This window comes from Corythoichthys intestinalis, chromosome 5, assembly GCF_030265065.1.
Source record: "Corythoichthys intestinalis isolate RoL2023-P3 chromosome 5, ASM3026506v1, whole genome shotgun sequence".
In the NCBI taxonomy this organism is placed as follows: Eukaryota; Metazoa; Chordata; class Actinopteri; order Syngnathiformes; family Syngnathidae; genus Corythoichthys; species Corythoichthys intestinalis.
Genome location: NC_080399.1, coordinates 30,022,128 through 30,050,107, shown reverse-complemented (window position 1 = coordinate 30,050,107; position 27,980 = coordinate 30,022,128). Strand labels below are relative to the sequence as shown.

Sequence of the window (27,980 nt, the reverse complement as noted above, 5' to 3'; positions counted from 1 at the left end):
CAATTAACTGAAATTAATGTAATACCTTACCAACGTGTCTTTTTGAGGTTCAGTGACAGTTTAGTCTTCAAATTAACGTACAATCGTTAGTTTTCCTGAACAGATGACAATTGTTTTCAAACAACCTAATTAACTCATTAACTCGCTCCCAAAAACGTATAAATATGTTCTATTTTTATTCGTTTCAGTTTCCCAAAAACTTATTTATACGTCTTTTACATTTTTTTCACAAGAGACATCTCTAGGTTCTGATGCAACTTCGCTCCAAAGCACAATGGTCAAAATTCATTTTAAAGCAATAAAAATGGCCACTGGAGGGCAGTAGCGCATTTGGTAAGAAGTCATATGTCGGAAGAAGCAAGAAGCATGAGAAAAATGTGGAGAACAACCCAGCGGGAAATGCGCACGGCCAAACCAGTTCCCCCCAGGAACACAACATGCCCCACACAAGCTCCCCAGGTGAACTCTGCCATGAGGCAGCGGTCACCACACAGGTCCCCATCCACACAGGATGCCAGGCGCAACCCGGTTTAAGTGAACGAACGGTCGGGCCGCACAGCCGGGGCGCCAGTGGAAGACGACCGAACGGACGACCAGGAGGATGTGGGAAGTCCGAGCAGAACAATCGGGAGGACGTCCAGGATGCCAGGCATTGGACGACCGAGCAGAACGATCGTGATCACCAGTGTAGCGGATGATGTTGTTGACTCTGTGTTGCTCGTTGAGTAGAGTTCGCCTTGCCGTGTTCGGCCGCTTTTGTCTCTCGTGACTCTCTACTGTCTCGTGACTCAGCCGGAAATGTGCACAACAGCTTCATCTCTCAGTTCAATAGTTTAGTTATGTATAAATAAATTGTTACTTTGCCATCAAAAGCACTATTTGTCTTGTTGTTTATGATATTTTGTAGAAGGAAAACATTATTCAGATGTTTGGGATGTCACAAAAGCAAAAAATAGCTGTGTTAAAGTCAACGTTATTTTTTTAAATGTATGCTTTTACAAAAAGCTCCATTTCTCCTACTTTTTTCATCAGAAATTAGAAAATTGCTCAAACTAAGCTATTTTCTAATGCTGATTTCTAAAGAATGGAAATAGATATGAACTAACTTTTTTTTCCAGCTGAAAGAAGAGAGTCTAATCTTTCTTTTGGTGGGTTCCATGTTTATATAGCAATAGAACAGAATTTTCTGTGGGCCTTGCAAAATCAGTCAAAAGGGGGTCGCTCTGGTGAAAATGGCTGGGAGTGAATGAGTTAACAACATATGCCTTTTGTAAACCCGAAACAAATACAGTAAGGGTTTAGATTACTTCAAAGAAATAATCACAGTCATGCTTTCTAAGGTGATGAATTATTTTTTTCATCGAAATGTCACATTTGGGAAGGCATCCTTCATGTGGCTATCACTGGGCTGATCTTGTGTATATGGTGCATCGTCCGTGGCCAAGACACTAATCCTAGCCGTGATTGACTAGTATTTGCATAGCAAAGGCCAAGCCCACAGCCACACTGATAGCTTTCGTTTTATCCTACAACTCATTGGATGCGAAGAGCCCTCGGGGAGCCCCCTTGCCGGTGGTCGGAAAATACTTTCCGAATGGAGCGAGACCAAACAGCCGCAGGCTGTTAGTGTCAACTTGGATTGATGTGAAGGCAGCCTGCTGGGCGGTTGAGGTTAAGATTGCTTGGACACTTGTTAAGGGAGTTGTTACTATTTGTCCTTGGCAATTTATGAAAAGGTTCAAACGCAGTAAAACACAGCTTTGCAAGTATGAAAGGTACTATAAAAATACATGTGTGATTGATTTTTTTTTTTGTGCTGGACTACTAAAGAGAAGAATCTTTGCTATATAACATTATCAAAACAACACTCTTCCATAACTTTGCCAATGCTGTGAACTAAAACTGTTAAATTACTATGAAATAATGATGATAACTAAAAAAAATACCCCTATTATCTTATCTTTTTCTCCCCAAATAAAAAATGTTTGGATGGATGGACTTGACTTGAATCTACTGGCTTAATTCCTACCTGGCTATTGTCACAATCAAAGTCTATTATTCAGTTCTGACATAAGAATTTGAGGTCATAAATATTGTTCAGCATTAACATTTATGACTATTTTCTCAGGAGATCAGGGTGGAAAAATCCCTCATAACACAACCCAGACCAATGTATAATCTTAGGATCATTTTTCAACAATTTCAACACATTCAACTATCAGGCCACTTAGGTTTGCATTCACTCATTCATCTTCTGTTCCGCATCCTCACAAGAGTCGTACGGGGCTGAAACCAATCCCAGTTTACATTTCGAATTGATTGGCACCGATTGAGGTTTCCTTGTATTTTCTAATGCTGCTCTGTGGAATGGTACCACCAACATAAAATGGGGAGTTGAAGTTCAGCCCTACGTAGTGAAGTTTGACACCTGACCCCTGACACCTGACTCATACCATTGTATTTTAAGCAATTTCAGACCTCACATCAAATGCAAATTTAATGATCTGTTAACATCACAGCATTAGTCAATGTAAAAGTTTAGCTAAAAATATTTACGTAAAATTAATGATAACCGCCCGTTTTTTGCTTTTAACCAAGAATCTAAACTGTTTTACGTTCATATCTGTAAAAATTCAGCGATTTCAGCATTTATTTACAAGTATTATGTTAAAAAGGTCTTTTTTTTAATGACAGTCTCCATGTTGGTTTACACAATACTGTAATTTCTGCTTGAAATATTTACGCAAAATGAACGATAACCGCCCGTTTTTTTGCCTTTAACCAAGAATCTAGACTGTTTTATGTTCACATCTGTAGAAATTCCGCGATTTGAGCCTTTATTTACAAAAAAATTCAACTTAAAAAGGTCTTTGTGTCGTGACGGCCGTCATGTTGGATTACATAATATTGTAACTTTTGCTTGAAATATTTAGATAAAATGAACGATAACTGCCCGTTTTTTGCTTTTAACCAAGAATCTTGACTGTTTTACATTAATAACTGTAGAAATTCCAAGATTTGCGCATTTATTTACAAGAATTTTCAACTTAAAAAGCTTTTTGTTTTGTGACGGCTGCCATTCAACCTAAATAAGTTGTGATTGTATATAGAAAAATGCAAATTTTGCTTTTGTTGAGTAAAATCAAGATGATTCTTCATGCTTTCTTCAAGTATTAAGTTTCTGATGTGAAAATTGAGTGATTTATTAGCTGTTGAATACTTGCACTAAATTTAAAAAATATATATTAAGTTTCTATTTTGGGCAAAGCTTTGTATGATATGTTAAATATTGCTATTGATCCTGAAAATATAGGTAATTATTTCTGTATTAGGTGATTTGTGTGCATCTAGTGTAAAATTTGAGAATTTTTCCCACTTTAAGTTTTGTTATACTTGTATAGAAAAATAATTATTCGGGATTTTATTACTGAAAAACTTTGAATTTTTTTTTATGTCGCTGCTCATGGATATTCATAAATGCCTAAGGGAGGTGGAGGTGCCTGTTTTGGTTTTAGGTCTCTAGCGGCTTTGGTTTTGAAAATATTTGAAGTTTTTGAAAATAGGCCCCCTATGGATCGGCCCCGAGCCCCGTCAACTGATAGTGAAGTCTATGCCTCAACATCAGGTCTGGCTGGCTACGAGTCACATGCATTTAAATTTTGGGGAGCAAGTGCTTCTTCCAAAAAAGGAGCGCCCGCAGTGATAAAACAGGGTAACCCGTTAAATGAATTTAACAAAAATACATACATCCTCTCGTTTTTGTGTTTTCTCTTGAAACATGATTCATTTAACAGCAATGTTCACAAACACTATTATTATCTGATACTATAATTTAGGGGAGACTTGGAGCCTAGCAGTTTGGCGGCACTCAAAGGCAAAATTCTCACAAGAATTCAAATAAATGCTTGTCGAATATGAACATGCCTTGAGGGAGCTTGATTTAAATATGGATAATTGGTAAACTATAGGTGTGATAAAAAGGCGAGCCGTGAAATATGAAAATAAGTTTGTTTATAATTTACTACAAAAACAACCAAGGGAGCACGCCAGAACAGGTGAGAAAAATACTAACAAAAAAAGGCACGAACCAAGTCTGCGAGAGAACCAAGGGAAAGACGATGGCTAGAAAAGGCAAAAACAAAATAGCAAAGTACAAACAAAAATGCTAGCACAAAAACAAAGTGTACCACAAATACAAACGTAAGTAGGCGGGAGACTCAAGATGACGAACACAGCGGTGAACAAGCAAGTAAGCAATAGTCTGACAATTGAAGACAGTGATAGGAGTTTAAATATTGAGCGTTCCTAATGCGCCACAGATGTGTTGCACAGCCCTGCCAATCCAACTGAATCAGGTGTTGGAATGAAAAAAAACTGAGAAGGCACACAGACATGACAATAGGCTCTGGCAGAAGGCTAATTTTTCACATCCAAAGCAAATTGGCAGGTGCTTCAGCACCATGGGTATTTATGTACATGTGCTAGTTAGGTTGTTTGTCAAAGTCACAGGTGGACAAATCCCCAATTTTTTTATGGATCTGATGGAATTTGGGAAAAGTTGACAGAGAATTTTCAGAGACAGGATTGTCTGTGTGAATGGGAATATTGTACCACAATTCTTGTAATGAGGGGTATGAAGCTGAATGCCCAACATTATTTTTTGTTTTTTGCCCCGTTACAAAAAATCTTGTTTTGATGGTGACTGTTTGAAAGTTTCAAGTCTTCAAAGTTTTCCCCGAAAAAAATAAATAAATAAAACTCAACCTACTACTACTGCTACTTTGGGTTATATAAAAATTTTAGTATTTTGGATAGTTTTGAAGTATACTCATCCACCACTTTATTAGATATGTCTTACGACAGTAGTACCAGATTGGACCCATTTTTTTTTCCTTCAGAACTGCCTTAATCCTTTGTGGCCATAGTGACACAAAATAGCATCGCACAGTTGCTGCAGACTTGTCGGCTGCACATTCATGATGCAAATCTCACGTTCCACCACATCCCAAAGGTGCTCTATTGGTTTGAGATCTGGTTACTGTGGAGGCCATTTGAGTACAGTGAACTCAATGTCGTAGTCAGTGTTGTCACCGATTACTTGAAAAAGTAATTGAATTACTAATTACTGATCATGCCTAAATAAAATCTAGTTACTTTACTGATTACTTTATTATTAAAGTAACAAGTTACTTTAAAAGTAATTTATCAGTTTCTTTTTACAAATTTTTCTCCCTTTGCTGCTTCAACATATGAATGACCACAGAAAAATGTCATCGCAAATAATTGAATTTCCAGTAATTGAATTTGAAGAGGAAGATCAGAGTTTTTCACATAAGGCTTTATCTTTGAGTTAGCGGGGGTTTAATTAGTCGATGGAGTTTATTTCAACCACCACTCGCTAGCTTAGCCACTCCAGAACCCTGAATTACTGAAAAACTGCATGGAAGTTGTTGAAATCTACTCCACCGACTAATTAAACCACAGTTAACATGAAGATTAAGCCTACTGTCAAAAATTCAGAATTTTGGATCAGGGTCAGTGATGTCACAGATTACTGAAAAATATACTTTAAAAAGTAATTTAATTACTGATTACACCTCAAAAAAGTAATTTAGTTACTTTACTGATTACTTTATTATCAAACTAAGTTTCTTTGAAAGTAACTTATGAGTTAATTTTTCCCAGTTTTTCTCCTTTTGCTGCCTCAACATAAAAATGACAATAGAAAAATCTCATCGCATGTAACTGAAGTTTTCACATAAGAATTAATCTCCGAGTGTTGTCAGTAACGCGTTACTTAGTAAGCATTACTGACAACACTGGTCAGGGTTTAGGGGTTAGGGTTAAGAGCATATCAGTGCCAATGTAAAACAATGCAAATTGACTGCACAATAATCAACAACACACAAATGAAGTGCACAGTGCAATAAACACAAAGGTGGGAGCGGGCGTGAATGCACGGCCCAACCCGGAAGTATGCCATACACACGCGCGGTCAATTTGGCCAAAAAACATGGCAGCAACTAAACACTTTACACTCAATCAAACTTACAACCCCAAAAATGCTAAACGAATGGCATAAATGTGCAACACGAATATGATGTAAACAATGCTTGCCGACTTCGCGAGGACGAGCGGGAGCGATGACTACCTGCCGTTACAATGGCAAAGCTACGAAACAGCCGCGCATGTAGCGGCTTCAACCTATCGCTGGAACCCTCCAGAATGAAGGAAAAATACACACATACATTCATAGATGCGCACAGATCAACATTACCTCAAACATCTCAACAGGTGACTGCACTCGGCTCGAATGTGCACCCGCGCTCCACACGCCTTTCTCAGTCCCAAAACACTTAGTGTGTGCGACCAAAACAAGAAGTAACCATGGAAATGAACGCGTAATGGGAACCTTTCTAACATTTTCTATTCAAAATGCTCTTCGTACATGACTACAATATTCTTCCTTCTACATACTTTATGAAGCAATAAAAAAATAGTAACGCACAGACACTAAAGAAACTTCACTTCAGATTACCGGTTTGGAAAAAATTTGATTGCTCGTTACTAAAAGAAAGTAGTAACGCGTTAGTGACAACACTGGTCATGGTCAAGAAACCAATCTGAGATTATTTTAGCTCCTACATGTTGGTTTATCCTGATGGAAGTGGCCATCAGAAGATGGGTACACTCACTGCGGTCATACAGAGATGTAAACGGTCGGTAACAATAATCAGGTATGATGTGGCGTTGCAACAATGCTGAATTGGTACTAAGGGTTCCAAAGTATAGCAAGAAAATATTCCCTACACCATTACACCACCAGCACCCTCCTGAACAGTTGATGAGGATGGATTAATGCATTCATGTTGTTGACGCCAAATCCTGACCCTACCATTTGAATGTTGCAGTATAAATCAAGACTCAACAGACAAGGCAACGTTATTTCAATCTTCTAATGTCCAGTAATGGTGGGCCTAGATGAAACTGTTCTTAAGTGACAGGAATGGCACTCTGTCTGGTTTTCCGAACTGTTTCCCATCTGCCTCAAATTCACTTGGTGGGCATTCAGAGATGTTCTTCTGCATACCCAGATTGTAATGAGCAGTGTTGGAACTAACGCCCTTAAATTTGTTACATTACATAACCAGACTATTTTTTGCTGTAACTTCTAACGTAACGTGTTCCATTTTCTCATTCAATAATGGCCTCAATAGTTATTGTACTAGTACATGCATTACCTAAGTTTTTATGTTACGTGATCCAAGTGAAAAGTCTCCTCTTGCAGCGTCATGGCACGTGAGTCTATCTGCCATTTAACAGACATCTCTACTGCTCTCTCTAACAGAGAGCGCTATCTGTGGTGTTCACTATTGCCATCTTTGTGTCCTCATATAAGTCTCAGAGTCCACATGGTGCTTTTCTAACATGTACACAGCACATCCCAGTAGAGGATATTTATTGGCTAACATAGAGCAAGACGTCAGGGTAAGCCAATCAGAGACAGTCTGAGAGAATAGCGCGGTTCTTAATAATATGGCTGTACTAAACACAGACATACAAACTTACTTTACGCGCATACACATAAAACTCCAGTTTTACTCATTTTCTCCCGATTAGTCAGCCGACTAGTTTTGCGATTAGTCAACTAATCTAATAATTAAAAAATATATATACTTTTTTGACTAATTTAGCAATGAAATTTTTGTTGACGCTTATCATTTCACAAAAACATTTTGGAACACTTAAATTCTTTATTGAAGTACAAATAAACACGTAAATAACAATAATAAATCACAAATAAAAAATGAGTTCAAATGCTGATAAAATTAACTAGTGCAAAAGAATGGAATGTAAACAGATTTAGAACACTGACTTTGCCTTTCCAACATGATTCAAAACAATTCTTATAAAACCCCTAGCATTAATTTAATAGTATAGTACTATATACAGTATAATATTATTATAATAATCATAATAATTATTCATTGCCAATCAGATTTTTCATAAAGGGTGTCATTGTAAAGGTATTCTTAGTTTAGAATCTGAATTCTGAAGTATGTGGGATGAATTCCAGAAATTGATATTTATATGACGAACATGACATGCTTTTATTTTGAAATGTTCACCTGAAGTACGTTCGCTAAACAGCTAACTTAAGCTTTACACGCCGCAAAAAAAAACATTTTTTTGCCATTAAGTGTGGTGTCAGTTGTAGATTTTTTTGTTTGTTTGTTTCGTTTGAGAAGACTGCCAATGTTTTATAGTAGGCTAAAGTTGGTTGCCTTTTTTTCCCATTCACCTCAGTGTAGCAATGCTAACGTTACAGTGTTTAATATAGATGTGTTTTCTTATTCTGTATGTCTGAACTTTAAATCTACAGCGTGTTGATAAGAGAAAGGAACTGGAGTCTCATATGCCATCAGCACGCACACACATATGTATGCACGAATGCGCGCGCGCAGCGATAAGACACGGCTGTGAAAATTACTGCCCTCATTTTTATTTGCCATGCGATTAATTGACTCATTGCATACCGCGACAGGCTTAGCAACTTCAATAAAACATGTCGTTAGTTAGTTAGATGGACTTACTCCTTTTGTCTTCGAAAATTACAACTGGGTGACAGAGTAGATGTTCATTCACAGCTGATGTGCAGTCAAGCTTGGCATTGAAGAGACAGCACACAACAGTGTACCCTCCTTTGTTTCTTTGAAATAAGTCAATGATTTGGACACTCTGGTGCACTTTTTTGGCTTTGTGCCGCTTTCCCCGCTTGCATACAGAGCATCTGACATTCTGAACTTTCCACGCATATATTTTTTTAACCCTTCATTAACCGTCGATGGAATGTTGTGCTCGTCGAAGGATTTACGTCATCGATAACATCGACTTTGTCGACTAGTCAGGACAGCTCTAATGAAAATACAAACATTTTAAAATTCTGTAATTTTTTCAGTCGTTTTTTTTTTTTCATATCATTTTTTAAAGCAAAACAAAAGAACTTCATGTAGTAACTTTTGTAATCGAATAACCAGTAAAGTAATTAGCTAATTCGACAGAGAAGTAATTATAACTGTAACTATTTACTTTTCAAAGGTAACTTGAGCTACACTGGCAATGGGTGTTTATTTGAGTTATTTTAGCCTTTCTATCAGATTTCTATCACTTTTCTTCCCCATTCTGATGCTCGGGCTGAACAGCAGCAGATTGTCTTGACCATGTTTAAATGCCTAAATGCATTGAGTAGATGCCATGTGTTTGGCTGATTAGAAATTGGCATTAAACCAGCAGTTTGACAGGTGTTCCTAATAAAGTGGTCGGTAAGTGTAAGTAATAGTGTTAAAGAGTTCTGAATTTCTTTGAAGCTGCAGATGCCTTGTGACATTAGATTGTGGTTTCAACGTGTCTGAGCATTAAGGCTTCCATCCACTTATTATCAAACAATTAAATGTCGACTTGGGGGGGAAAAAAATGAGTAAATTATTCTGGTTCAACACGGCGTGCCAATTCAGCGGCAAACTAAGCTGTTATTGTGTTTAGTGGCAAGCACAGATTAAGCATGTGTGTGCGTGTTTAGCAAGTTTCTATTTGTTATTCTATTTTGCTCTTTGTTCATCACAACACTGTTTGTCAAAAGGTAAACCTGTCGAAATGCAATGTACTGTATAATGTCACAGTGTTATTTTTTGGAAGACTTGAAAATTCCATGTTTAGACTTTTATTCTGATTCTCATGGTAAATTTGCAATAGAAGTTCTGAGTTTCAATCTTATCACTATTTATTATAACCAACAAGTATTTAATTATTAATTGATTAGTCTGTATCCGGGAATGCCATTGCTTTACTAACATGTCTTGTTATGTTTACGCTTATAACACTGCAACTTTATTCTCGTACGAAATAAACTTATCGCACTATACCATAACAATATTTACCCAACTTTACACTTACACTTTTTCTTTCTTTTGAGTCCCCCAAGATGATAATGTAAAAGTAGTATCATGTGTTCACGGCACTTTATTTTTATAAACTGACATGAAATCTTTTAGCTTCTAAAAATACAACTTTTTTGCTAACATCATGACTTTTTTTCTCTCGAAAGATTGCAGCAGTTTGATTTGCTTAGTATTTTTTTCTTTCTTTTCTCTTCAAATGACATCTTTCCTAATAATTTTATGACTTTTGATAATATTTTGACTTCATTCTTGTGGCATTAAAAGATATATTTTTGGGGAATCTTTGGACCATCTCTTTTTAATTTTATAACATTTTACGGTCATGTGAAAAAATTAGGACACCCCATTAAATATTCAGTTATTTATTAAGAAATGTTCATATTTCAATGTCTGATCTGGTTTTTCTTTGTCACTGGAAAAGAAAGTGAAACATTGTTTTACTCATTAAACCAAATTTAGCAACAAAAATGTATATTCTAACTGAGGAAAAAGTTACAACACCCTACCACCTAATAGCTAGTGTTACCCGCTTTGGCTGAAACAACTTCAGTGAGACGCTTTTTGTAGCCATCTACCAGTCTCTGACATCGGTCTGGGAAAGTTTGCCTCACTTCTCAACGCAGAATCCTTTCAACCGTGAGATGTTTGCGGGGTTTCATGCATGTATGGCCCCGTTTCAAGTCACCCCAAAGCATCTCAATAGGATTAAGATCTTGGCTTTGACTCGGCCATTCCAGGACTCTCCATTTCTTTTCAGCCAGTCCTTGGTGGATTTACTGGTTTGGGTCATTAACATGTTGCAGGGTCAAGGTTTCGTTTCAGCTTTAATTTTTTCACAGATGATCTCACATGTTCCTCATGCACCCTCTGATATATGATAGAATTCATGGTGGATTCTATGATGGTGAGCTGGCCAGGTCCTGTTGTAGCAAAACATCTCCAAACCATGGCATTTCCACCTTCACGCTTCACAATTGGTGTGAGGTTCTTTTCCTGGAATAGAATGGGTTTACAACAAACATGTCCTCTGTTCTTATGTCCAAATAATTCAATTTTAGATTCATTTGTCCAAAGAACATTATTCCATAAGTCCTGGTCTTTGTCTACATTCACTCTGGCAAACTTTAGTCTGGCCTTTATGTTCTTCTTTGAGAGCAAAGGTTTCCTCCTTGCACACCTCCCATGAATGTTAAATTTGTATAGTCTCTTTCTGATTGTAGAGGCATGCACTTTCACATCAACATTAACAAGAGCCTGCTGTAGGTCCCGTGATGACATTTTAGGGTTTTTGGAGACTTCTCTTAGCATCTTGCGGTCTGCTCTCGGGGTGAACTTGCTTGGACAGCCAGACCTGGGCATGTTGGCAGTTGTTTCAAATCTCCTCCACTGGTAAACTATTTTCCGGACAGTGGAATGGCGGATTTTATATTATTTTGAGATCTTTTTAAATCCCTTACCGGACTCATAAGTCTCTACAATCTTCTTTCTTAAGGCTTCAGACAGCTCCTTTGATCTCACCATGCTGTTTTCTCTCACTTCAACAGTCAATCACTGTTGAAAGTATTCTGCGTTGAGAAGTGAGGCAGACTTTCTTCAGACTGATGTCAAAGACTGGTAGATGCCTACAAAAAGCGTCTCACTGAAGTTATTTCAGCCAAAAGGGGGAACACTAAGTATTAGGTGGTAGAGTGTCCTAAGTTTTTCCTCAGTTACAATATGCATTATTGTTGAAATATTTGGTTTAATGAGTAAAACAATGTTAGTTTTTGTTGTTTGTTTCAGGTTAAGAACACCCTGTAAATGCTTAACAAACTGTTAACAAATACTTCACAAATCAACAATAAATCATTTATCAGCAGTTTACTAATGATTTATTAACTAGTAAAATGGATAGTTATTATAAAGTGTTACCAAAAATTACAATGGAATGTGATGTTCCCAGGTCATGTGATTGCAACATTGTCATTAACCTGTTTGTTTGTGTGTTTGTTAGATTCGGATACGCGTCTGTGTCCATTTACTGCTGCTGATAACGCTCGGGGCGCATTCAAGTAAATTTGACGTCAACCCAGTGACTGATGACGTGGCGAGACTCTCGATATTGGTAAGGACACGTATCCACAGAAATAACAAACGGAGCCTACTTTTTAATAGGTCCTGACATTATGTTCCATTGAAACAGCCTAGCTGTATTTACAGTTGGGGGGGAAATGTTCAAAGTACAACCTGCTTTTCATGAGACAGTGAGAAAAAAAAAAAACATCTGGTTCCTTTAAGAGCCACCAAGCCTCATTTCATAGTGCAGTTATTAGGTGCACAGAGGCCTTGACAATTGTTACTTGAAAGAAATCCACTGGATAGCTTAATTGTTTGCTTTTCCATTCGTGTTTAAAATGCCAACTTGTATTTAAACCTTCAAATTGATTGTTTTTTTTTCTCTCTCTCTCTCTGCAGAAACACAATATTCCCAAAGACTACAAAATTCCTGTACATTACGTTCCGAAAGAAGAGGTATGACTTTTTTTTTTTTCACTAAAGCCATTTGGTGACGTTTGAACATTTGCAAGCAGCTTTTTGTTGAATGTCGCACATGTGTGGTGCAAACACAGTCCTAAAAAAGGTTGGACAGCACAACAATAGTTGTATTGTTATAAGAGAGAACAGAATACAGTTTTGATGTGGTAAATTTTTAAGAATTGAGTTATAATACTCCAAATAGTTTAATTTCGTGAGCATAAGGTCATAGTTACATTAAAAGGTTTTAGTTTTAGGAAAAATTTGTTACATATTAAAAGTTTAAACATAAATATACATTTAAGAAGAAAAAAAGTTGTGTTATAACATGTAGATAACATTGAATATTAATGTTGTCATAACATGAGAAGAAAGTCACAATACTTCTGTCTGTGTTCTTTTGTTATGAGAACGGAAATGTATATTGTGTTTATTTTTTTTTACACAAAGAAAATGTATTTTAATGAAACCGTTTTTAGCTATAAAAAGTTTAATGTTGTCAGTATAATATAAACTAAGTAACGAAACAACTCAACATTAAGAGAAGAAAGTCAGAATATTAACCAAATAAGCTGTAATGTCATACAATTTTGAAAGGGAAAAGTTATGAAAACAATTTTGTTGTAATACTTATATAAATTGCATTATTCTGAGGATATTTATAATATCATAGAAAAGTTGCAATATTTTGATGTAAAAGCAGTAAATTAATTTCGATATTGCCCACAAATGTAATGTTAAACATACCCAATTACAGAATTACTGAACATCTAAAATTATTTTAGGGAAAAATAAATTATTTATGATGATAAGTTATTCACATGAGAAAAAGTCATGCTACTTTAAAGAATTTTTTTTTTAAAGTCGGAGCATGACTATACTTTTCCAAGAATAAAGTTGTGCGTCCATTAAGAAGAGACAAACCTCGCTGCTTGTGTTGTGCTTGTGTTGTGCTGATCCGTACTTTGATTTTGTATTTTCAGGGTGGGATGTGCTGGGTCAAGCTCAACGTCTTCTACCTAGAGGAGAGTTTACAAGACTTAGCGCACAAGTTTGGCAACATTTCGTCCAATAGAAAAGACATTAGCATATTTATACAAATACTTCAGGAACTACGGCTCAATATGGGCTCTGTGGTAAGAATGACTACATTTGGATGGACTTATCCCATTATTTTGGTTGTTTCTTTTTATATGCTGTATATCATTAACCCTTACAAGGACTATGGTTACCTTACTGGGCTGCTATTCAAAAGTTGACCCTTTAAACCTTTAACTATCATAGAGTGAATGGATATTTTTGGTCATTAAAAAAAAAGCTTAAAAATGGCTGACTGATATGCAGTACGAGCCGGCCAATATATCGGACCGATATATAGATTTCTTTCAAGATCGGCCATTGGCCGATACAGTATATAACCGATATAATAGGTTAACTGTTATGTTCCCTGTTTGGGTGATGATCTTTGTTAATTGGGATTTTGCACCGCCTAGTGGCCAGCATTACAAAAGCAAGTAGCAGAATCGAAATCTAACTTCATCTTCACTTAACTTCAAATCAGTGTTGTTTTCGTCAACGATGAAGATAATGAAAATATTTTGGCAATGAACAATTTTTTCATGACGATGACGTCACGATGATGCGCTGAAAATTTGTCTTGGGACTCCCAACATAACGAGATGGATGCCAGTTGTAGTCTGACGACATGAGAACGAGATCAAAATCCGCCAAAGTTTCCCCCATAAATTCACAATGTGTGATATTTTCTTATTGTATGTTTAGTTAAAAGACCAACCAAACATTGCATTTAGCAGTGTTTGGTTGTGTCACTCATGTGATGTACTGCGCCTCCCCCCGACCCACACACAGGCTTAAGCGTGTGCCGATTCCCGGCTCATTTTGTGAAAGATGTGTCAGGTGCTGCTTGGTAATTTTTGCTTTCTTATCTTAGCTAGATTGCCATGTTGCTTTAGCCTTTTGAGGTCTGTGCTGAGTGATCATCACACACTAAAATTAGCATAGCGTTCGCATTAGCATAAGCATTTAGCGCGGTGACTCGCTGTCTACTTAAACGCATGCAAAAAATTTTATATACAGTTCATTGCGTCCCTGTGAGTTTAATTTATTGCAAATAATGTGCAGCTTTCCTGCTGAGTGTGTAATATCATCATGAAAATGGCAACGTCCTTATAGACTACAGTTATGTGCTCGTTTGTCATGTTCATTCGAAATTGCAGGAAACCTTTTATTTATTTATTCATGGACTAAAACGTTTGAAGTTGATAAACCAAAACATTTTGATAATTGTCGACTAAAACTAGACGAAATTTGTCTGAGTTTTCGTTAACTAAAACAAGACGAAGACGAATACATTTCGAAATGACTAAAATATGCCTAAGTCTCATAAGTATTTTCGTTAGACTAAGACGAAAATTAAAATGGCTGCCAAAAACAACACTGCTTCGAATATATCCATTTATGTATGAGTGTTTCACTTGCCTTTCATGATCAACGTGCTTTTAAACAAAAAGTAAGTCTAGTACCTCAAATATTGGCTGACAAAATTGTTTGTAGACACTGGCAATCGGCTGAATTTGTTTTTGGGTTTTTTTGTTTTTTTTTTATCTGTATCGACATTGGCCTATGATAATTCCATATCGGATGACCTCTAGTTATGGCTCCAAGAAGATTTTATGTTTCATAGTATTTCTCTCATTGCATATCATTGATGTTGATAGACGTCCATTTCAATTAAACCGGGAAGACTGGCTGTAAATGCACGATTCAGTGCCAGTGCCATCCCAGTCAAAATGGATTAAACAAGAAAGGGTTAACTCAGTGGACAACTGATCAGGACATTCGCCTAAGCCGTTTTAACCTATATCACAGAAACTTTTGATGTAGTGACTTTATTTACGTGCATCCAAATCACGTGTCAAATTTTTTTTTGCTCGAACAGGAGGCTGTCATGTACGACTTTGAGTGCCACTACCGCAAGGAGCGGTGGCCCACGGAGAAATACTTTGAGTTTGTGTCCGACTTCCTGGCGAGCGCGCAACACAGAGACGACTCTGACGATTGCGAACCACCTCCCTGTCCCACCACACCGCACACGCAAACAGAACAATATTTAAAAGGTCAGTGGTTGTCAAAGCTTGTCAGAGCTTGAAGTAATAATTTCGAGTGATAACGTCACTCATAGGTCACAGCCCCCCATTTACTGCATAATAGACCCGAAGTGTTGTCATTCGTTTGTACTACGTTTGTGCTAGTTTTTGGGATACCCCTCTGTTATTGAGAGAGTTGGTCCGCTCCGTCACCCGTGGGAGTTAGGATACGGAAGGGCTGCAAGTGACGTCATCTCTCAGAATTAATATTTCAATATCTATAAAACGATAGCAGCACAAACAAAATTTTTTACAGCACAAACGAAGCATAACCACACACCATTTTTTGCCATTTTTTAACCAAACGGTTGACCTCAGATTAACCTATAAAAGAATTGCAAATATCTCGAAAAGATAGCAGCACAAACAAAACTTTTTACAACACAAATGTAGCACAAACGATTGACAAAATTTTTATATAAATTTGCGTCTGATGGGGGGCCAACTTCACCGAGGTCGTTGCTTCGCATGTCCTGAAAGTGAGTGGCAATCAATTGCATATTGAAAAAAGATAACTTGATTAGGGTTGCAAGATATGTTTAATATAATGTTTTTATTCCAGTAACATAATAGAATAGAATTGAATATTTATTGTCATTGTGATATTACAACAAATGTGAAGGTATCTCATGACTTATTTTAATTTGTAAATTTCCAACTCTATTTTCATTCATTCATTCATCGTCCGAACCGCTTATCCTCACCAGGGTCACATAGGTGCTGGAGCCTATCCCACATAACTATAAGCAGTAGGCTGGGTGTACCCTGAATCGGTTGCCAGCCAATCGCAGAGCACAAGGAGATGAACAACCCTTCACGCACACACTCACGTATACATGGTGACAATTTAGTGTGTTTAATCAGCCTTCCATGCAAGTTTTTGGGGAAGGTGGAGAAAAATGGAGTGCCTGGAGAAAACACACGCAGGCAAAGAGAGAACATGCAAAGTCCTCACTGAAAGATCGAAGCCCAGGATTTAACCCTTGATCACAGAACTGTGAGACCGATATGCTAACCACTCGTCCACCATGCTCAACTTTATTTTTGTACATGCACTTATTTCTTAGGTTTTTTTTTCTGCAACATTAAAGCTTTACTTTTGTTGAATGCCAATTTCCCAGCAAATTTAACCTTTTATTTATTATTTTTAAAAGTACTTGTACTTTTATTGTTATCATCCTGTACAACTGTATGGGTTTCATATGCATACCCTTTTAAATGAGTTACTCACTGAATTAACATCTGCTAATGACCTCTGCTATTATTTTCTGTTATTGCTCCTGATTTGACTAAGAAGGCATATTTTTCCAAAATATTTTGTGTTGAACTTTGAACCACTGCTTCTCAGCTGTGTGGGAAAGTTATTTTAGAAAATAGAACTTTGTCTTGGCCAAATAAAATGTCGATGTCACGCATCCCTCGTCCACACAAGTATTCTAACACCAGGGTGACAAAACGTAGACTACGATTGTGTCGTAGTTTTCATCAATCTTGTTCCATGTATTCATTTAATGGAAGCCATCTATAGATCATTTACATCCAAGTCAAAGAAATCTCCCTGTCACTAGCTCTTGAAAATGACTAGTTTCTCTGATTTCTGGGTACATCATATGTTGATGTGAAATTAACATTTTTGTTAATGACATAAACGTCAATAAGTATGTAAATTAATTTTGTCAGTATTTCACATTGGAAGGGATCGAAATGCCATCAATCTGTTCCACTCCTCCCAACAAATCTGTTCTTCTTTGTCATGCAAGAAAAATAGAACGCTATTGAATTTTTACAGCCATCTTATGGGGCTTGCAATTGAGAAAAAGACCAACTTGAAAAGAAAACTGATTTTCTATGAAACAGTTTCAATGGTGAGCTTTGGTTATATTTTTGTACATTCATTTAAAACCCTTTTTGATGTAATTTTAACAGGTTTGCAAGACAATATGTTTCAACAATGCTCAGAATCTCATTTTTTAAAGCTATTTTACTTGGTCATTTGTGAATGTGGACATGCTATTGTATTATATAGACCTCGCGTAGCTGTTGGCGAGTGAGTGGATCGGTAGGCAGGTGTCCCTATTATAAAGATCTCATGTATTGAAAGTTTTATGTGGTGTGTCTGCTTCAATGGGCAAGCAAACCGTGTCGTGGAAAATTATAAGTGACGATTTTTTAAATAAAATCACTCAAGCTCTCAACAAACTCAGCTAGCAACGCGCTAGCCTCGGCTTCTCATTGTAGCTTACTGTCGATATCTGTCCTTTTAAAATTTGTCACCACCCATGTTTAGCTTTAAATCTTCTCCTGCAGTGATACTTCAGATCTTTTCTTGACAAAAAGTCGGCAAGATCAGTATGTAAAGCAAACCTCAGGAATTGGTGAACAGGCAACACCGCTAAACGTACGGTCAGTACGCAAGCGCGCTGTAACTTAAGTTATGTTCATACTCCAGGTCTTAATGAAGAATTCCGATTTTTTTTGGTCATATCTGTGCTCATTCAGACTGCTTTTGCCCATTGAGCCCGTTCAATTATTAAGCACGCGCTCTAATTTGCAGTCCGACACCCACTGAACAAACTGACCCGTAAGCGCAAAAGCATCAAAACAAATAAATAGACATGCTGCCTGTATCGACACAAATATCAGACGTTAATAATCCCTGTTTAGTCTTATATTCAAAGTTTATATGGACTGATAGAAATCATACACGCACTGTGCATGCATGGCGCACGCACATAAGCCTTACGTGTGTGCGTCAGTTCGCCCCAACTCGGCCAGATAAGCAATACTGAGATATTGCTCATTTGGTACACTTAAAGAAAATCGAGCATTATCAGGCTTATCCTTTTCTTTATTTTATTTTTTTTATGACTGTGGCTGTGGTCAAGCCCCCCTCTTGCGTAAAAGCCGAGTTCAAGCTAAGCGCTAACTCTATTGCACAGCTAAATCGCTGCCGTCCTGTCTGCCGCCTTTGTTCTTTGCTGACGTACTGTAATTGCTGCATGAAATCCGATTTGGGAGACTTGACAGTTCAGACCGCCGCCACATTCTGGAAAAATGTGGCCCAGTTAGGATTTAAACCACATACGAAAGTTGATTGCGAAATTGTCCACTTCTATGTGACTTGTCACGTTCAGACCATCAAGTTAATGCCTCACTCGAGTGGGAAAAAAACTGAATTGTGCATTAAGACCTGCGGTATGAACATAGCCTTAAAAACGTGGGGGCCACGTTAGAGAGACAACATTCCCGTCAATATCCCCAATGCAATGACTTTCTCATTATTCATTTTAATTGTATTTATTCTTGCATTCCGATTATTCTCACGAAGGTCGCGGCGGTGCTAGATCCTATCCCAGCTAACCGTGGCCAGTAGGCAGGGCAGTCCTCTGGACTGGTTAGCAGCCAATCGCTTCCTCATTAGTTAACCGATTTTCATGACAGCCAATTTTGAGTGCACCACTACATATACTGTATACAGTCAGGTTTTATATATAAAAGAATTTGCATTTCTGTGTGTGTTTCAGGATTGCCATCATCCAGCAGTAACAACTCAGAGTGTAACACATTCACAGACTGCCAAACACGTACGTTTTCAAGCATGTGTGTATGTTTATTGTGTCTGTGTGGGGGCCGGGTGGTGTGCATGTGTTGGGTGTGTGTGTAAAAACTCATTAGCGCATAGCCAAGGAACTAGTCCAGCTGGTCTGTTTGACAGATATTTAATAGAACATTTGGTGCCGTTGTTTTGCTTTGAAATTCCTCCTCTCCGACGAGCTTATTGTCCTAAATACTGTGAGTCAGTGACACTTGCTACATTTTCACAAATTTTCATGTGACATGAGAACAAATGGAATTGATCATAGTCTTCTGCAACAACCGACACTACTGCTGATCAAAATTTGCAGGAACTGAAATATGTTAGGGTGCCCGAAATGGAGGGGATCCCAGAGCAGACAAGCACAAAGTTATAATGAGTAATATTATTAATTTATTTGTGACGAAATCGTGCTCGAGCCATGGCAGAGGGCGGGTGTGGATCTTTCCGCTAGGGGTAGTTGAGCCGGCGTGAGACGACGAGGCTCGGAAGGTGGCAGGCGTAGAATCCGACAAGAGACTCGCATTAAGCAGGTCCTGGGGCAAGAACAAAAAAAGTCGTTAACCGGTAATCAGATGGAATCATCAAAGAACGCGAGATGCAACTGACAGAGAAAACAGACAAGTTGATCAGGCAACGTGCTGGCGGCGTCTACTGGCTTTTAAAGATGGCTGATTGTTATGGCCAGCACCTGTGGCTGCCCCACCCATCAGATGTCCAACCTGCAATCGGAGGGAAGGGCAGGGGGCCTAACAGATTAAATTTTCATGGAACTGTTCTAAAAACATTTCTCATACAAATGTGCAGGCTATCATGTCTGATATGCCCTTTATTTGATAATATTATTTTACATATGTAAAACAAAATGTTTTATGTTTTAATTAGATAGCGATGCCAACTATTCCGATACTGTTTGTATATGTTATGTCCAATTGAAAAAAAAAAATGGGAAGATTCAAAGATATTATTAATGTAAAAAAATATATTACCTTTGTTAGGTGCTATATTTGTTTAATCTGGGACAAATATGTTTGTGACAAAGTATCCATAATGTCTGAGTACAAGAGAATTTTATTTTGAAAACTACTGATGCAAAAGTGTTGGATTACAAATGAATCTGGGGGTGTCAGCATATCATTTTAGATGGAGTTGTGTCAATGGGTCTTGCGGAGAAATTGACAAGCAATGTTTGCTTCAGGCAATTGGCAGAAAGTCATGAGTTTGCAGACAAACCTGTTATCTAACAGGTTAGGTTGACGGAAGTGAGTCAGAATTTCTCAAAAAGGCCGTCAAGGTCAGGTTGTTTTCTAATATTTGATTTAGTTGTTTTGTTTTTTTTTTATTCAATTTGTGTTTCTAATTTTACTGTATTGACAAAATACAAATTTAACTGTGTTGTATGTCTGCTGTATTTGGTTTTGGTCTCTGGATTTATGATAATGTGTTTTTTGACAGTTTTATTGTTGATAATGACATCATTAATTAATTGTTGTACCCAGACCAAGAAGCACGTCTGCTTCCAGAGATTGTGGAGCGAAGTCTGCTGTCCTTACTTTTCATCCCGTTCCTGGCGCTCATCCTGCTGCTCGTATGGAAGGTAAATCATGCTAGTCACCCTGTTTTGTCTCCCAACCCCAACCGTGCTATCATTGATGCTCTGAAATTGAGTGTACTTTGTTGTTGCTTGTTTGTTTTTTAAACAATCCCGCCTTCCTCCAAGCAGCTGAGATCGCGACGGAACAGCCGAGGTCTTCCACAGACTTCTGGAGAAGGCGTTCTCTTCACGGGAACAGAAGGAAGCGCATCCCCGCTAGATTCCCAAATTACAGAAAAGTATTTTTCTTTCTCAATTTGTCAAGAGATCTTGGTTGCTTTTCTTCCCCATTTGACAACTTTTTTTTTTTTATTCCTTTCCCGGTTCCAGAAACAGGTTGAACATGATTGAAACTGTGTAAGGACTCCTACAACTACTTCAGCTGGTAAGACATCTCCTTTCTGTTTTTATTTGCATTATTTAATTTTTACTTGATTTTAACCAACAATTCCTTTATTGAATTAATGCAAGTTGTATTTTAACATGCAAATGTAAGATTTTTTTATTGAAATCTCATTTAATTCTTTTTGTGTTTGTGACTTGCCAGGTGATGAAAGTGACATTCCATTGATGAGAAACTTCTGAAGTGCTTAAAAAACAAAAACGACCCAAAAAAAACAACAACAACAACGACAAAACATAACGAAGACCTGCTTACAAACTGTTTCTCCATTTAGACCGCTACCACCAACACCGGTCTGGCTGACCCTTCTACTGTATGGATACGCTTTCCTTTTTTCATTTAAAACTGGTTTTATTCCTTGAGGAGCAAGGAAAAGAAGTGGTGGTCCGATGAAAAGCCCTTTGACCTTCTTCTTCAGGACTTATGGCATCAGAACAAACTTCAAAGCAAGAAAAGAATGCCAGATTGTTACTATGCTGATGGTGGGTTTTTTTGGCCCTCTACTCACTCCAATCCCCGGATATCCCATCCTTTTCCTCCACATTCTCTAAGGCCATCATCTCTATTTTAGTCTCGTTGTGAAGCTTGTACATTGTATTTATTTATTGCCACACTCCAGGGAGGTATTTTGCGTCTCTCACACATTCCCTGGAGTATTTAGCGGACTGTTGGGTGAGGATACGGAGTGGGTAAAGATGAAAAACATTACATAGGAAAAAGGAACATATTAATATACAGTGGAACCTTCAAAACACTTTTTTTTTTGTTTTTTTTTTTTATTCTTGGCTGTCATACAAGTACAAAAGAAAATACCGTATTTGCCCGAATGTAAGACGGCCCTGATTATAAGACGACCCCCTCTTTTTCAAGACTCAAGTTTAACAAAAGAATTTTTGACCGCCAAATTAATTTTTATACAGAAAATAGAAGAATAGAAAACAGTACATCTGAAACAAATGATTATAACAATATATTTGAGAAAAAAAAAACATGCTATCTTGCCTCATTCTAATCTTAATATCTGAACATTTAAATATGTAAACTAAAGTGCAATCACATTCGTAAATGAATGGCTTCTGGTTTTTGAAATGTAAATAAACCAATTAGGGCTGTAAAAATTAACGCGTTAACGGGCGGTAATTAATTTTTTTAAATTAATCACGTTAAAATATTTGACGCAATTAACGCGCATGCCTCGCTGAAACAGATTAAAATGACAGGGCAGTGCAATGTCCACTTGTTACTTGTGTTTTTTGGACTTTTGTTTGGGTGCAACTGATTTTATGGGCTTCAGCACCCATGAGCATTATGTAATTATTGACATCAACAATGGCGGGCTACTAGTTTATTTTTTGATTGAAATTTGTACAAATTTTATTAAAACGAAAACATTAAGAGGGGGTTTAATATAAAATTTGTATAACTTGTACTAACATGTATCTCTTGAGAACTACAAGTCTTTCTATCCATGGATCGCTTTAACAGAATGTTAATAATGTTAATGCCATCTTGTTGATTTATTGTTTTAATAAACAAATACAGTACATATGTACTGTATGTTGAATGTATATATCCGTCTTGTGTCTTATCTTTCCATTCCAACAATAATTTACAGAAAAATATGGCATATTTTATAGATGGTTTGAATTACGATTAATTATGTTTAATTAATTTTTAAGCTGTAATTAACTCGATTAAAATATTTAATCGTTTGACAGCCCTAAAACCAATCTATTGTGATAAAACAACAAAATTGCAATAAATGCATTAACCATCAAAGTGAAGTCTAACTGTAGTCTTGAAACAAATCTGAATATGGAAAAACATTGCAATAAAATAATGCAAACTGGTTAAACTTGAGAGTAGCTGAGATATGTCATGACAGAACATCGCTTCAATGATATCTGGCGCCATCTGGGCGTCGTGAATTGGTATAACGTCTAGACCGCGAATATAAGACGAACCCCACTTTTTCAGTCTTATTTCAATGCAAAAAACACCGTCCTATATTCAGGCCAATACGGTAGATCAATAAAAGGTTAAAGATTGTTTTTAAAAAAAGATAAATAAAAATAATTAAAAAGAAAAAAAAAAAACATTAAAACCTCCCAAAAGGAAATAATGCAAATAATCTGTTCCAGGGTTGTTTGTTTGTTTGTTTGTTTGTTTGTTTGTTTGTTTGTTTGTTTGTTTGTTTGTTCGTGCTAACAGTAATACAAAATCTGTTTAAAGTCTCATGGGAAAATACATTTCAAGTTTTTACAAATAACTATGTCTTGTAAATTTGACATATTACACAAAGTGTTGTAAGCAGTTCTACCACATGTCAATAATATGAAAATAATGACCACAGGCTTCTATTATTTTCCCACAGTGGTATAATACATTCTGTAGTTCTCAGTCTTTACATGTTTTCTACCAACAAGTAAGGTTTACTGCATTTTGAAACAAGAGGACTGAGATTTTGGCTTTGAAAGTTCCATTGTATTCAAACACATGCCAGCTGCTATGCTATTTAAGAAAGATGACGCGAGAACGCCAAAAAGAGCCACGAATGCCCGTTAAAAAGAAGAAATATATGCATTTGCATCCTTTTTGTTTTTTTTGTTTTCCATTTTGCCTTATTGTAGCAAACCAACATCAAATTGGAGAAGTATTTCAAATAGCGTTGCGCCAGCTGAAGCTAACCCTTTAAAATGTCCAGTCTATGAGGCTGATTTGCAGCTAACAAACAGCAGACATCTTCATTCATTTTCTTCCACTTCTCTGCGCGTCTTTGATGTGCCAAAAGCTAAATGCACTCAAGCTTCAAGTATGAGTCATCTGCAGGAATAGGTGGACGCTTTACAAATGCTACGATCAAAACTCATGTAACATGATGGAATAAGAAATTTACTCAAATGTTATATTTAAAAAAATATATATTTATTGAATATAATTGGATTGGGATGTAACAAAGCACGTATATTATATCAACTGCTGGTCATATTTTGGACTCCAACATTCTGGGGGTAAAGAAAAACAATTTTGCATTTCTAACATTGCAAAAATTGAAATTATTGGACTACTTTTAAGTGAAATAGAAAAAAGATATAATTTTAAAATGTTTAATTGAATTGTATGCAGTGTAAGTAATTATATATGTATAACTTATATTGTCCATGATGGTATCAGGTATTGTTACAACTAAAGTTGCACCGATACCGATACCAATATCGGCAGGGGGCGCCAATCCGGCCCGAATTGGTGGTATCGGTATCGACGAGTACCATCATTTAGGGCGCCGATACCATCTACTGGCGTCACTTGAGCGCAAATGAACTGTCTTTCCCACGTGAGCTAACTTTCCAAATCTCGATGCATGACATTTGTATGTATTTGTCTCGAATTTACCATACGTAAGTATCATCTTCGTCTTCAATACTCCAGACGTTCACTACAACGCATATCCGAGATGTTACGCTGATTTTCTAACATGGCATTCACAATCGATTAGCATACGTAAGCTAATGACTGCTGTTGGAAGATGATGGGATCAGAAAGGTTAAGACCATGAGAGACTAAGCAAACTCATGGTTTCATGATGAACAATGAGTGGCAAATTAAGAGCGCCGTACTTCAAACTTGTCCTGTTTATAAAAGTCGATTATCATATGCTGGTGTTGTGCAGTAATGAGCAGAACTGACTTCTGTGGCCAGAAAACACTCAAGCTGCGAAGCGCGCACACTAAATATCATCAGATAGCAACCTAGATGTCCTATGTTAGATTCCCATGCTAACTCTCACGCGCACACCATAGATATCATCAAATAGCAACCTAGATGTGCTACATTAGATCCCATGCCATTAGCTGCGTGAGCCCAGAGCGACGCCATATTGTCCATTGATGAATTAGAAACCGCCATGACTGAATGAAAGTTAAGCAGGCCAAATCAATCCATACCAGTGACTATAGATAATGCTGCAAATACTTTTAATTCAGCACATGTTACAGATGGACTCAGACCACAAATAGTATGTTTTGCTTATATGGTAAATATAGCTGCTAAGAGAGCTGCAGCAATCAACAGTGTGCCCCACTTTACAAACAGTAAAGATTGTTCTCAGCACTTATATACAAAATTTCTTCAGATCAGTAAGAAGTGGGCACATAAATATTATGCATTAAAATGCTTGTTTATATGATGGCACTGTTATTTTTGCTTGTTAGCTAAACAAAATAATAATAATAACAGTTGTAATTTCTGTGTCAGACCATTAAATGTATTGAATTGTATCGAAAATCGTACCGAACCATGACTTAACTGTATCGTTGCATCCCTTATACATATATATACATATATATGCATATATATGTATATATACATATATATATATATATATATATATATATTTTTTTTTTTTTTTTTTGCAAACAGTGGTATCGGAATGGTATCGGTATCGGCAGATACTGCACAGCCAGGTATCTGTATTGGTATCGGGCCCAAAAAATGGTATCGGTGCAACACTAGTTACAACATATACATACAAAATATTGTGTAATTAATATTTTATATTTACTGGCCTCATTTCAACTCAAGTGTAAATAAATTTTAAATGAAATTTTTAATTTAAATATGGAGCCATATCCAATCTTATGTTATTATCTACTGTAATTGGACCATTTCGTTTAATTACAATGAATCCACATGCCAACAGTGTGCACGTTAGAATCTAATGGATCAAGTTCTCTTATATTGATTTTGAATGAAAGTCCACTTGGCAGGGCTATTGACTGATTGGATAGATGCTAATCGTTGTTTTTTGTTTCAAGTGACGGTGAGGAACCTTCGTGTTAGTTTCTTTTCCAGATCAACTTTAAAACAACACGCAAAATGCTACAAATTTATATGTGCATGTCTAAACCTCAAATGAAAACATAAATGAATGGCCCTAAGTGACCAAAAGTTAAAGCCAGCGGAAGAAATTGTATCCTTTTTTTTTTTTTTTTATACTTTTTTTCTGGAGTTGTAAACAATACTACGGGTAATTTTGATTCACAATGTGACAGTGCATATATGACTGGACAATTTGTTACACACCATCAATGGGATCGTCAATGGATGGATTTCTCGCCCACTTTTTTGCGAGTGTGTTCCTCCGCGTACATTTGGCCCATTTGTCATCGGAGCTTGTTTGTCATTGCTTAAAAGACTTCCATTTGTTCTACAATGTCCCGACCCGGGATGCTACTGCTACAATTCCGCCCTTTCTTCACACGCCTTGCTGCGACAGTGTCTTTCACCCTCACACTGACTTTTGACGAAAGCTGTGAATGAATGAAAACGTGGTGGTGATGCGTTTGTTTCAAGAACTTTTGCACACCTCCTTGAATTCTGTTGTTTCTACTGGTCATGAATACCACTCCCCACCCTCCTGTTCATTTTTTCTGTTTTAATCTCACAGTGGGACAATCAAAACAGCTCCAGAAATGAAAATAAATCTGGATGGCCCACAAAAAAAGGCATATATTGATATTATTATTACTATGATGATGGTGAATGCCCAGCTGCAATTCTGGGTGAGAACTCTACTGTAGTCTGTATTTTTGTATAAATGTTAACAAGCATACATACAATATGAATAAAGTACATGTATCCTGATATGAAAATACTCTTTCCAAATGGCTGCAAACATTCAGACATTTGCTCGAGGCTGAAATACTTAGCCTTTTTATGTGAAGGCTAATTAGTGACATACCAGTCAAAACAGTGACGGATTACCTTCACCAAATGTTTCGGGGGGGTATGGCAACTCTTTTCTTTTGAGGGCCTGCGCATAGAAGGGATTGCATGGCTTAAATCATTTGGAAAAGACTGTCAGATTCCCAAACTACGCTAAACTCTTGCCAGTTTTTTTTTTTTAAGGTTTTAGGGTGGGGGGATGTGCAAAATGTCAAGAACTAGAGGGATGTGCTTGGTTCCAAACATTTGGTAGGAGCCTTAAGGGACTCCCAAACTATAGTGCTTTAAATTTCTTCTAGGGTGTGTATTGGTGTGCTGCTGTCAGGATGTTGATGAAGACTGCATGGTCTAAAATGAGGGATTTTCAAACCATGGCAGGCAATGATTTGGATTTTGAGTGTAGTTATTGGTCCAGATGTATATAAAAGTAGTTGCCAAGATTTGAATGTGGAAAATGTTTTTAGGGATTTCTAACCTATATACAGTGTTCGTAAATTTAGTTTAGTTTTTTTTTTTTTTTTTAATCCTGTAGGGATATTTAACCCTCTGATGCACAACATATTCGCACCCCTGTTAATGCACAACATGGGTCAAAAATGACCCCCATATAGTTCTCATGTTATTTCCTGCCGCCGGAGTTTTTCTTTGCTGCATCTTTTGAAATCTATGTATTTCATAATTTATTAATCCAAGTATTCTTTAAAAATCTTGTTTTTCATTCCCACAAATCATTATTTATATTTTTTCTGCCATATCTTATGAACAAAAGTTATTTTTGTGACACTACATCAAGTTTACATACATGGGTCAAAAATGACCCATTTATCCAAGTGCAATTTAAAAACAAACGAAGGCATATTTTATAATATTTTTCTTCAAATAGTTATTTTAGATGTTATCCAGGCCAAACAATCTGTGCATTTGTTATAAGAAACTTGTTTATTTGTCATTTTGCCAAACATCTGACAGATAACTAAACGTGAATTTGATCAGCGTAAAATCGAACACAACTGATCACATCATC

General features: G+C 36.9%; 1 protein-coding gene across 1 annotated transcript in view; it reads left to right on the top strand.

Moving 5' to 3' along the window:
* Window positions 1-27,350, top strand: part of kitlga (kit ligand a) — a 90,246-nt gene extending 62,896 nt beyond the window's left edge. Inside the window, exons 2-10 of the mRNA XM_057836032.1 lie at window positions 11,953-12,063; window positions 12,414-12,470; window positions 13,457-13,609; window positions 15,433-15,610; window positions 19,165-19,224; window positions 20,735-20,832; window positions 20,959-21,068; window positions 21,160-21,214; window positions 21,377-27,350. Of these exons, the coding sequence (XP_057692015.1) occupies window positions 11,953-12,063; window positions 12,414-12,470; window positions 13,457-13,609; window positions 15,433-15,610; window positions 19,165-19,224; window positions 20,735-20,832; window positions 20,959-21,068; window positions 21,160-21,190 (798 nt within the window). The 3' untranslated portion in view covers window positions 21,191-21,214; window positions 21,377-27,350. The remainder of the gene's footprint in view (window positions 1-11,952; window positions 12,064-12,413; window positions 12,471-13,456; window positions 13,610-15,432; window positions 15,611-19,164; window positions 19,225-20,734; window positions 20,833-20,958; window positions 21,069-21,159; window positions 21,215-21,376) is intronic.
* The last annotated feature ends 630 nt before the right edge of the window (window positions 27,351-27,980 follow it).